Raw genomic sequence first — 12,822 nt, 5'->3', positions numbered from 1 at the left:
GATGAGGTAATCTCGGCTAGTATAATGAAAATTGAAGATTTGTTGGATTTGCTGACATCGGCTCACGACCGCGCAACGAGATTGGTATCCTTGCTGACCTGGGCTCACAACAGCACAGCGGGATTGGCATCATTGCTGCCCCGGACTCACCAGGGCCCAACAGGCTCGCCATCCTCATTTACCCCGAATGGCTGCGCATGGGACCCCCGCATCTGCGCGCACCAACCGGTGCCCACGTCTCAGGAGGGCCCCGTCGTCCTGACGAAACCACCGCAACAGGGGCATATCGCGTCTTCCAGTCGATCTTACTGAAGTACTGTGTAATTTGTACGTGGTCATATGTGCCGTATGGTCATGTGAGTAAGTTGTACGTGGTCATATGAGTAAGTTGTATGTTACTCATCTTCTTTTCCTTTGATGTTTTCGCTTGTCATATGTGTCCTATGTTGCTGGTCGATCTAGTGCTATAGGTCTGGATGTTTTTCCCCTTCCGTTGTCGCGTCCCTGCCTACTGAAGATACATGTATTTCAATAATGTGTGCTGCTCATGCACTGGAAGACTACTTTTAAGTTGGAACATCGGGTTGTAATCTGTTCAACTGGTTGGTCATTTCTAATGCAACTATTTATGTGTGCATGGCTTGGTTTTTGTATTTTGTTTGCACAACGGCAGCCAGCATGACGTGCTGCTAGTTTCCAGAAGCTGTAGCTGTAGGAACTGGATAAGACCCCGAGAGCTCTGCTGAATCGTTGGCAGTTCATCTAGTACTAGTAGGAAACACACGCCTTGCTGCGCCATTTTTCATCCATGAAAATAATAATAATAATAGAAGTACTCAAACAATTTTCTCAAAAACCAACAATTTCAATGACGCCACGAACTAAGAGGAAATTTCATTTGAATTCCCTAGCCCATCAACACCTTCTCACTTGCCTCCCCTAATTACAATTCCTACATTTGGGCCTCCCTAAAACATGTCTTACTCTAAAAAAATGTCTTATGTTCTCATGTAACTCATATTCACTGTTTAGAAACTTCCAAATAAGGTATTAATCAAAAGTTATTTTACCAAGACAAAGCATATCGCATATTCCATACAACAGTCCACAAGTCACAGACATACAATACTCATCAACTATGGTATAACTGCATAACAGAGGTGACTCCTGATAAACTTCAAATTAGCTGTTGATGGTGTTGATGATGTTATCATCGGATGTGCAATAACGACAACTGATTTAACTTAATTTTGATTGCTTTAAAAAATGTATGTATGCCTCGATGAGCAAAAGTAATAAAGTAGCACCAAGGGCCATGCATACACAGCTCCCTTATAACATAGAGACCTGAAAAAGTTACTTAACCATCCTCCAAATTTATTTGTTACCAGTATTAAAGGAAGGAGTCAACTAAGGTGCTTTATGTGGTTGCCTTCATTGCGCAGCCTGGTTCTTTTAAGCCCGAGTGGAATGCATGGTGTAGATAAAGGATTTGGCTTTATGTCTACCTGAATTTTTTAATGGTTAAGAAACTCATGAATCAGATGGATAAGTCCGGGCAATGAGTGAGCTAAGATTAAATAAGCACATACATATGAAGCACAAAACTGTCAGCACCTATGTGACATATAAAGGTTGTCTCAAGGTTGTCACTTTTTTAACCGAGAAACAGAAACACAACATAAAATTTCCTCTGGATGTTTCTAGTTGTTCAATTTTTTTGAGGTCTTATTGTCTGTCTATGCACCAGGGAAAAAAGTCTATTAAGTGCAAATGATGCAAATTTGGAAGACTCTATTGACAGTGTTTATAACATGGCTGGTATCAAATAGGAGCCAGATTCGAAAAGAAGACAACATCCAAAATAGGAGGGACAGTAGAAGCCATGAGCAAATAATTGCATGAATGTAAAAGGAAGCTGATTGTAAAAATACAAACGACCATGAACATAGTATCTTACATAACCATTTCTAAACTATTAGAATACCAAGAATCCAAATAAGCTTTATTAGACTGCTGTATGGTCTGTATGATTTTTACTTACTAGATGTGATCCTAGCGAATGACAGGAATGAAGGTAAGATACTATATTTCTTTCATATGTGAGGGCATTCTTTCTGCATAAACTTCTCCTTTTAATACCTCCCTTTAATCGTGAGTTTTGTTAGTTCAACTGAACCAAAGTATTAATAAGATTATCTTATCACTACAAAATTATTAGTCAATGAACTATACAAAAAGAATAAAATTCAATAAACAGTGATAGGAGGTAAGTACACTTTGTTACACTTACATTAATGCGGGATTTAGTCGTACATTTTCAATTTATTTTGTATGGTCACACACATCTTTGGTAACATAGGGGGCGACCACTGCTTTGTTAATTTTTGAACTACATATTGCTTGACCTGACAACATAGAACGAATGAGACCTAAAATCATCTTGTCATGTGTGCATAATTAAATAACTACAGATATAAGAACTATGATGTAAGTTATTGTAGAACAAGATTTGTTATTTTTCGTATTGCACATTGTTCTACCTGACCACACGGAACAAATGCGGCTAGAAGCACCACGTCCCGTGCATAAATAACCACATATAATAGGCAATACCTTATCCCGATACCCTAACCCGATACCCGAATGAGAACCGAACCCTAACCCACCCGAATTACGCGACAATTCTCGTAATTTGTCGGGTTAGGGTACCCAAACGCCCAGGGTGGCTTACAAGTTAGTGTAAAATAATCCACATCCATATTTCTTTTAAAAAAAACTGTAGCTAACAACTTCTCAAAGAATGGTAGTACAATTTCAGTTTCATCAATGGAAGCAACCAAATTATGAAAGTTAGACTTGTTGAACTAATTAGGAAATAACCCCGATGCTGCCATATATTAAAGAATCAAAGGATAGGATTAATGCTATGCTACCATATATGAAAGAATGAAGGCTACGATTAATGTCAGGTGCTAAATTTCTTAGATAAACATCAAGTGAGAGTAGGCACGGTTCAGATGTGGGAGACACGGTACAACTATGATGCAGCAAGTTCTGAGGCTGCTGGAGATCCCAAACTAAACCATTGCTTATTGAACTCGTTTCCTCTAGTTGGGCAACAGTCGCTTCATAATGTAGGAGGCACATCAGTTCTTCAAGCTTCATATGCAGGCAGCCAGGCACATTAGCTTTCTAAGAGCCTCTTTGAATCGCAACACTGTAAAAACGCATGAATAGAGAAAACACAGGATTGGATGGCGTGCCCATACAAAACCTGCAACCAACAAACCAAGCAACTCTGAATTAGAAGATTAGCACAGCCTCCACCACAAACTCGTTATGCAGGCACATAATAATAATATTTCCCTAGTTAAATGATCCTCCTCTCGAGAAAGTGCAAGTGTATCGTAGAAAGAAAACAATATTTACCTAGTCAAATGATCCTCCTTTGTTAATGTTCAAAATTTACCCTAATAATAATAAAGCAAATAGTGCTTCTGATCGTCCGTCACGTCTTTTTGCAGAACCCCCCCCCCCCCCCCCCCGCCTTTTTCATGAATTAACCCGCGGTCCATTTTTAAGTCAGAATGAATCGTTTGTTTCACATTTTACACAGAACCCCTAAGTTGTACGCTAATTAACCCGCAGTTCATATTTAAGTACAACGAATCGTTGTTTTACAGTTTTACATGACCCCCCCCCCCCCCCCCCCCCCCGCCCCGATATATGTGTTAATCACCCCATAGTCTATTGAGAATATTTTTCTTCAAATAGCCATATCTTTTAAACTGCAACTCCAATTTTAACATGTTATATATGAAATTTGATTAGAAAAATGTGCAGAATTTCAATATGATGTTATTTTACATGTCCAATATTTTTAAAATGCTATTTATATTGCAAAATTAATCAATGGCGCATAATCCGTCTATATTTCATACCGACGATCTGTATTGCAACATGTAAAATTAAACGTTAATATTTGGGAAAGGTTATAATCCTTTAGCACGTTGTACTTGCACAAGATCCTCTCTTTGTACATGTTTCATGATCTAAGACCCTACGTACATACCTTTTTTTGGGCGAAATCCACGTGTGTACTTACCAACGGACTACATAATTTTTTGTAGTGAATACACAAACATTTTTATAGGATATACATACACTTATAAAATAAAATGTTTAACAAATCAAAAAAAAATTGTGGGTTCAAAAGATCTTCGTGATTTTATAAAAAAGTTTTCTTATTCTAAAAATGTTTGAAATTTTGAAGACAAATGTTTGGGAAGTAAAAAAGTGTTCATGATTTTAAAAATCTCGTTTATTAAAAAATGTTAATGAAATTGAACAAATTTTTGTCAATTCAAAGAAAGTTCATGAATGAAAAAATATCCTAAATAATCAAAAACAGTTGGTGACTTACAAAGTAGTTTATTTATTCATAAAATGTTTGCTGATTCGGAAAGTGATCATGCATTTAAAAAAATCTTTGTTAAATAAAAAAACATTCGCGAATTTGAAAAATTGTTTCAGCAATTTCCAAAATAATGATCGTCCATCCTAGAAATGTTCGCCGATTCAAGAAAATTGTTAAAAAAACATTCACAACTTTAAAATATATGCTTACAAAAAGTATAAAATGTTCATGTATTCAAAAAATGTTCATGATAAAATGTTCGAAACTTTGTAAAAGTGTTCATGAATTTGAAAATTGTTCATGATTTCAAATATGTTCATGAGTTTAAAAAATTGATTATGATTTCACGAAATTGACAGTGATAGTGTATCTCGGTGGCGCAGCAAATGTGATCATGGTCATTGGAGATTATGATATTTTTTCCTCCCATTGCAACGCATGGGCCCATACAAAATTTATTCGAACTCAGAATCATTCAGTTTTTGCATTCTAACAATTAGGATGGAAATATTTCTATGAGGATTCAGACATTTGTCTTGGCAACACTTAACCCACTCCAGCATACGAGCCACAACCCAAAAATCACAGCACCCAATCGGATGATGACGACGTGTAAGCACCACCACAACAGCACCGGCCCTCTCAATCTCAAACAAAGAAGGAAAAGGAACACACCAATCCGGATGGAGATAACCGTAGTAGCCGAAACAGGAAGAATACCGAGACAGACGGCCCGCATAGCGATGGCGGCAGTCGCCTCCAGCTGCAGCAGGAAGATAAGAGTCGTATGCACCGCGCGCACCACAAAATTCTCAGCCGCCGACCACCTCACGCACGCCCTGACCAGAGTCGCAGCGGGCGGCGCAAGGGACACGCACGCTGGAGAGAAGGCGATGAGAGGAGAACGCGCATGGAGCTAATGGCGGCGGGAGGAGCTGTGGGCTGTGGCCTCTGGGGAGAATCGGAGGCAGCGCCGGCGTTCAATCCTAGGGTTTGCGGGGGCGTCGGCTCGATTGGTTCGTTGGCAAAAGATAGCCCCGAATGTTGCTGGAATCGGATCTGGATGGGGGCGGCGACAAGGTGATGCGGTGGTGGAGGAGATGGCCGGTGGCGGCCAGAGCTGAGCGAGCAGCGGGCAGAGACTCAGGCAGGAAGAAAATGTTGGAGGAATAAGAGAGAGACTGGTTCACGGGGATGTGTGGGGTAGCGATGGAAAAAAGGCAGACCGGCTATACCTGAAAACTGGGGCCACGGGACAGCTACACATTTGCTTGCCGAACGATCCCTCGCAAGCCACAATTCACCAGGACTAGCTAGCTTTGAAGTATGTTGGCCTAAGCCATTTTGTTTTATGGGTTTGTATTTATATTCAATATATGAAAGTAACATTGATCGGCCTGTACGAAGGAGATACAATATGCTCAAAATTCAATTTTATAATTAAAAAATGTAAATAGATTTGCAGTATTTTTCAATATATAAAACTAGACTAAAGGTGGACGAATGACAGTGGTATTTTATTAAGAGAGTGGTGAGGCTTGAACTTGGGAGGCCTAGCACACCAGCTCATGTGCTTGACAGTAAGCCCCCAAGTCTTTCTTGTATTTTTCAATATATAGATTGACAATACTAAAAGTGAAAATCACATAGTATCGTGGTACTACGATCCGATCCAGCAGCTGACAAGAAAATGATACAAGAAACTGAGAGACACACGGGCAGGTGAATATCTTCTGCTCAGGTGAATATCTTGCGCAGACGATCTACTGAATAGGCGAACGACGTCACAGTCTCCTCAAGGCAGCGGTTCTTCTCTTCCCGGGTCCAGCTCTGACCATAGATGTGATCGGGTTAAGACACTGAGAGACACACGGGCAAAAAAATAAAAGAGCACGAAATCAAAGCTTTTGGACTTACAGAAGCAACTTGGTTAAGTTTTGTGCGGACATTCTGCAGCAGCTCGGACAGGGTACCTTCCCACTTGTAGAATTCCAGCTCTTTCTTGTTCAGAATCTTGTCAGCAATCTGACATGAATAGAGGGCATGATTATTAGGTTAAATGATACTCCCTCCGTCCCAAAATATAGAGTATTTAACCAAAAACTATCACATTTTATGGAAACGTGACAGAAAACTACCACTTTACAATTTTGTGCGGAAAACTATCACTTTTGTCCTAATCCGTGGCAAAAAACTACCAAGTCTCGAAACCGGCCGCTTCGCCCGCGCTAAGCATCAAACTAACCAGCCGGTCCCAAGTTTCAGGTGCCACGGTGGCCAACCGACGCCCACCACGCGTTAACGGCCGTTAACGGCGCATCCGCGGCCGGAAACGGCGTCGTCAGAGGATCAGCATCAAATGGCCGGTCCCACGGTTTGGTGCATTGAACGCAAACCGACAGCCGCCGTTTCCGACCGCGGGCGCGCCGTTAACGGCCGTTAACGTGCGGCGGGCGTCGGTTGACCACATGGCACCTGAAACGTGGGACCGGCTGGTCAGTTTGGTGTTTAGCGCGGGCGAAGCGACCGGTTTCGAGACTTGGTAGTTTTTTGCCACGGATTAGGACAAAAGTGGTAGTTTTCCATACAAAATCGTAAAGTGGTAGTTTTCTGTCACGTTTCCGTGAAATGTGATAGTTTTTGGTTAAATACTCCAAAATATAAGAACATTTTTGACATTTTTGACACTAGCATAGTGTCAAAAACATTCTTATATTTTGGAACGGAGGGAGTATTCATCAATGGAGGAACATGTAACTCTCGCTCACACCACACTGACAGAATACAGTCTGCCATGATGCCCTGATTTGCATTGGATAAGTAAATATAAGGATTCATGCCACAACGAAATGGCCAGCTATAGAATGAATGTAGAACTATTTACATAGCAGAAGAACGAGATATGAAACAGATCCGTATATAAAGTAACCCTCAACGGAGTGCATAAAGTAATAGCATGCATACTATCTTCTTTTGGAATTTGAATCAGCAAAACAAGAAGATTGAGAAGAACCAGTGCCAACAACACATTGTTAACAACAACATGGGAAGCCATTCAAACACACACACTATTTTACATCACATGAACGTTTTGGTATAAGGTTTTGTGCTGAAAAGTGGTACCTTTTTGCCGGTCAGTCGACCTCCAGCAGATTGACCAAAGTACATATTATAGAAGTGACAGAAAAATGCTTGCTGGTCCTTCTCAGACAACTCTTCCAGATAAGAAGCATATTTAGTGTCTGAAGCAGATGGTTCTGGAATTGTGTGACCCTGTTCGCTGAACCATTTCAGATCTTTCTTCAGTGCCTCTGATCTCTCTAACCCAGTATTCTGAAACTCCGCATCTGATAGGCATAGATAACTAGAATGTCAATCAGCAGCATCTAGCTAACAATGATGAAAGAAATGTTCCAGCTCTTACGGCAGGAAAAGGTAGGTAATCTGTCACATAACCACTATGAGATTCCAGTAATTACGCCATTTATTGTTCTATAAGCAGAAATCGAGCCAGCTCGGCTCGACTCGCTAAAACTCGTTTCGTTAACGAGCTAACTCAACTCGACTCGTTACTAAAACGAGCTCGAATCCAAAATTGGCTCGACTCGTACAACTTGCGAGCTGGCTCGTTTAGCTTGTTAAGCTCGTTAATGATATGAACATAAAAGCTTACGAATATGATCAAAATGATTACTTGGGAATTTAAAATGTACATATTAAACATGTACAATGTTCACAAACAATTGTAATCATGTGCCAACTTAACTTACAATTGTCAGTACCATCAAGTCAGTACCATGTACATGACCATTGACCACAACCAATTGTACATGACCACAATCATCAGCAAGTTAGTAACATATACATGACCAAATAATTGTAATTTTCTCGAACGTCTAGGCGTTGTGTTGTGCACCTGGGACGCAGGGTGCTTCGCTGATCTTTTGTACTGAGCCTAACGAGTTACATGAGTACTCGTGAGATCGGCTCGTTTAACTCGTTCTATAAACGATCTTAAACCAAAGCTTGGCTCGACTCGTTATTCTTCGAGTTCGAATTGATTCGAGTTGAGTCACGAGCTACTCGTTTAGCTCGCGAGCATCGAGCTTTTTTTCCAGCTCTAAGCAGAATAAACAAAGTACATGCATTGAGTTAAACTTTCCAGTTCCAACTACGGCGTTTCCTCATCTTGCTCCTTTTAGCTCCAGCTTGGTAAATTTTCTTGCAGCTTTTCAATCATTCATCTTATTGTCTCGTGCTTACCATCTCATGCTAATTCTTTTTCCATGCTTGTAGGTTCACCCATCGGTTGGATCCAACAATGTGCCGCTCAACCCCGGTTCTTCTAAAAATCTGCAAGAAAGCCCAGTGACGCCTACTACGGTTCTCAGCCTCCGCCTCAGCACCACACTTCGAATATTAGGAGGGCACTGTGACTCCAGGCGAGTTCTCCTAGTGTTGTGCTACTCATGCTTGTGGGTCTTTAATCCATAGATAGCAATCTTTAATAATTTGGGAAATTTTGGAACTTATGAATTATTCATATTGCTATTGTGCAAACCATATGACTACACTTGTCAAAATTTATAAGTTGTCAAAATCATGTGAGTACACGGTAAAAATCATGTGACCGTTCTCCTATGTTTAGTCTTTTAACTTGTGCGAATTTCAACTTGCAAAAAAATCATGTTTAGTCTTTTAATTTGTACATATTTGGAACTTGTGGAAATCAGGTGAGCACACTTGTAAAATTCTATAACTTGTCAAAATCTATAATTGTATAATTCATACATTTGCTTTCATATTTGTAGTATCGCATCATGGACGCCTTCGTCTTTGTGTAGTACTTGTGTTTGATGGATTTGTGATCTTCATGTTTCATGGACAAGTGATTTCAACTTGTTTGATGAATTTGTACATGTTTGGGTACTTCGGAACTCGATGGACTACTTGTGCTTTGGAACTTGATGGATTTGTGCTAGATATTGTGTGCTCTATATATGTTTCTGCTTCTTTTCAGAATGGTAGAATATATTTATTGTGCTGAATTGCAGGGATTTGAAACAAAACAGCTAAAAAATAAAAATAAAACTGGGGCCTTTACCGAGTGTTACACTCAGTCAAGGTGCCACATGGCAGAATCTAGTAGCATCTGGGCGCCTCTCTGACAAAATGGTCAGGCCGGCAATCGTTTTGTCGAGTGTATTCCAAAATACTCGGCAAATTTTTCACAAAATACACTCGGCAAATAGTCCAGAACCGCCGTGTATTTTGAAAATACACACTGTAAAGTTTTTGAATATTTGTCGTGTGTTTTCTGTAATACACTCAGCAATGTTTTTGAAACTTTGTTGTGTATTTCAAAAATACACTCGGCAATCTTTTGGAACTTTGCAGTGTATGGGCTTAAACACTCAGCAAATATGATGTCACGAGGGCTCTCCATTAGCGTCGACCGGCCGTCAAGGGTGCTTTTTTGCAGAGAGATGCAGAAAGATACTAGGCAAAGACTTTGCCGAGTTCTGGGCTTTATAGACTCGGGAAATGTTCTTTGTCGACAATATTTTTACCGTGTCCTATTTGCCGAGTGTAACAGTCGGCAAAGTTTTTGCCAAGTTTTATTTTGGGTTTACAGATCAAGTCTTTTTGATACTCGGCAAAGGTGCCAAATCCGGTAGTGCATGATACATAAGGGTTTCTGCTAAGTATGTCAACACAAATAGTGAGACGGAGGTTGCACTGCAAACAGTGATGTAAAAGAAGCCAGCCATCTAGCCCTGGCTATGCGCCACCGTGCCGCCAGCATAGTGCCCAGCGCTATTTAGAGCACTGATTTTCAAAGATCAATTTGCAAAAAGGCATTGAAAGCCATCAATGAAAAAAAGTCTTCAATTATCATTCTAAATGTAGAGGCCGGGGTAATCCTCCTTTTTGAAAAAAGAAAAAAAACATTCTAGATGGAGAGACTTCACATGCACGAGTAAGATGGCAAATATAGCTTCCAACATGTTTGCCAGGTAGAGGAAAACCCACTATAGCAATACGTACCGTTACATGTGAAGCAAACAAATACACCACATCCATATCACAAGCAAATGTGAATAAAAATGCACCAGTTCCAAATAATTTTAGTTGATAATGACTTGATATATGAACACTGTCACTAGAAAATGTTGATGAGATTATTCAAACTGGAAAGTGTGAAAAATTGAAGCGAAGTGTTTCCCCTGGAGCATTTTAGATACAAAATATTGTCGAATCACCAAGGAATTGAACATGCCTCTTCGCAACAGGTGAGAACCTACCTACGTTTTATTAAATTTGTGCGGATCCAATCTTAATTCTGAAGTACATCTCATCACAGGTTTATAATAGCAAAAAAAAAAACCACACAACATTCTGTTGAACATTCAGTGTAATACCTGGTTTTACAACAAATTAGGCGTGTATTATCTCGAAAGCATCCGCAATAATCATGGCTTAAATTCTTTGAACACCTTAATTTGGATTAGTAGCCCATGATTAGTATTAGGATATCATATTTTTCGCAAACATTATCAGAAATGGCAAAAATAATTGCCTCTCTCTGAATCCTGGCTCTTGGTCTGTACATTCGATTTTAGTTTAGCAGAAAGAAGTATGAATGGATTATTGTGACCAAAATAAACTGTAGCACGAAATCTCTACCCGCCACACACTAGAGGAGGCAAAAAAATTGACTGGCAGAGCTAATTACACAAAACCAGACGGAAGGACGGGTTTGCTGTGACTCACACCATGGGACGGCGGCGCGGTCGACGATGTTCTCGAGCGTCTGGAAGATGAGCTTGCTGTCGACGAGGAAGCGCAGGTAGGCCTCAAGGTTAGGCTCCAGCTCGTTGAGGGACGGTCCCTCAAGCTCCTTCTCCCCTTCGCTGGCCTGGTCCTTGGTGTGCATCCGCATCGCCGCAGCCCTCATCTCCTCCACGAAGGTCTTCCCGGCCCCTTCGTGCCCTCTCGCTGCCGCCGCGGCCATCCTCCTCCGCTGGGAATGAATTTGCACAGAAATCCCCGGCACACGGCGCGCCCCGAACGACATGGACAGGCCGCTGCTGTTCATCCCAGCGGCGGAAACGGAGATAGATACGCGCGGAGAGGAGGCAAGGGTTGCTGCTGCGAGCGCCATGGAGTCGACGATGGCGAAAGGGAAGTGCGGGGGGTGGTGGCGAGATACTGCCGCGGGTGCCATGGGAGCGGCTTCACTTATAGCGCCTGGGTATCGTGCCAGGGAAGGCGAGTCGGCGTTGGAACCTGAGCACATGGAGGAGCACGACACAGATTCTTTGACTTGCAAGAGCAAAGTCAGATAAGACTTTGGCAATTCTCAGCCATTAGATTTAACATCTGCGGTTCAGATTTGGTGCTACGGAACAGGTGCTACGGGAACAAAACAGTACAACGACAGTGTTTTTCCACGGTGTTTTTGCTAGTACAATTTGTATCACAATCCACCGTGCACTCCAGTTTTAATCCCCGCATCTACACGTATCGCTCCCAGCCGCGAGGATTTCTCCTTGTTCGAAGGATTGAAAGGACGATCCCTTCGCCGGTATATATCCACGCATACTGTATTTCAATCCATCAGCGTTCCACCGTCCAGAGCATTGCGTTAATGGCGAGAGTAGAACAGCCTTCCAAGTTCCAACCTATGGTGGAGAACTCTTGGAGAGGTATTGGGCAGCCCTAGACGGTCCTAGAACTTGCTTGTATTGTATGCCTTGTGCGTCAATACCATTCGCGGATAGTGTTTTTATCGGTAACACGACAGTGCGAGGAGAGAGTTAAAAACCTTAGATGGCGGCTTCGACTTAAACATTGTATTGTGCATGATAGTAAAGGCAAAGGAGCTGGTATAGCTTTGTTTTGGGATTAAGGCATTGAAATAAAAATGCTCTTATATGGTGTGAGATACATCGATGTCACTATCCGTGATGATCCCCATGGTCCGAAGTGGCGGGGAACTTTTGTGTATGGGGAGCCCAGAAGTCAAGATTGACACTTTATGTGGAGTTTGCTAAGGAGGATTAAACCGAATTTTGGCGTACCTTGGCTCATGATCGGTGACTTCAACGAATGTATGTGCCAACATGAGCATTTTTTTTCAGCTCGAAGATCAGAAAGTAAGATGGCAAATTTTAGAGAGCTTTTGTCTTAGTGTGATCATGATTTTTGTTGTGGCATACTAACTAGCATTGAAAGTGCGTTAAGTCGACTAGAGGGGGGGGAGGGGAGTGTGAATAGGCAATTTTTATGAATTCTTCACTGAGGAATTTTAAGGTGAGGAAATTCCTTGGCGAAGAACTACTTGCAGCGGAATAAGTACTCAGATGCAAACATAACAGAACATAGACATGGTCATCATG

General features: G+C 41.4%; 1 protein-coding gene across 1 annotated transcript; it reads right to left on the bottom strand.

Moving 5' to 3' along the window:
- Positions 1–5,916: 5,916 nt before the first annotated feature.
- On the bottom strand, positions 5,917–11,687 carry LOC125534420 (heme oxygenase 1, chloroplastic). Its single transcript, XM_048697654.2, has 4 exons — positions 11,195–11,687; positions 7,544–7,767; positions 6,338–6,445; positions 5,917–6,250 (listed from the first exon to the last, which is right to left on the bottom strand). The coding sequence occupies exons 1-4, from the start codon at positions 11,646–11,648 to the stop codon at positions 6,158–6,160; spliced, it is 879 nt and encodes a 292-aa protein (XP_048553611.1). The 5' UTR covers positions 11,649–11,687; the 3' UTR covers positions 5,917–6,157.
- Positions 11,688–12,822: the final 1,135 nt, after the last annotated feature.

Source organism: Triticum urartu, chromosome 2A, assembly GCF_056163025.1.
Source record: "Triticum urartu cultivar PI428250 chromosome 2A, HENAU_Tu73, whole genome shotgun sequence".
NCBI classification, from domain to species: domain Eukaryota; kingdom Viridiplantae; phylum Streptophyta; class Magnoliopsida; order Poales; family Poaceae; genus Triticum; species Triticum urartu.
Note: the sequence above shows the minus strand (reverse complement) of the source record. Positions and strands in the feature narration are given on the sequence as shown.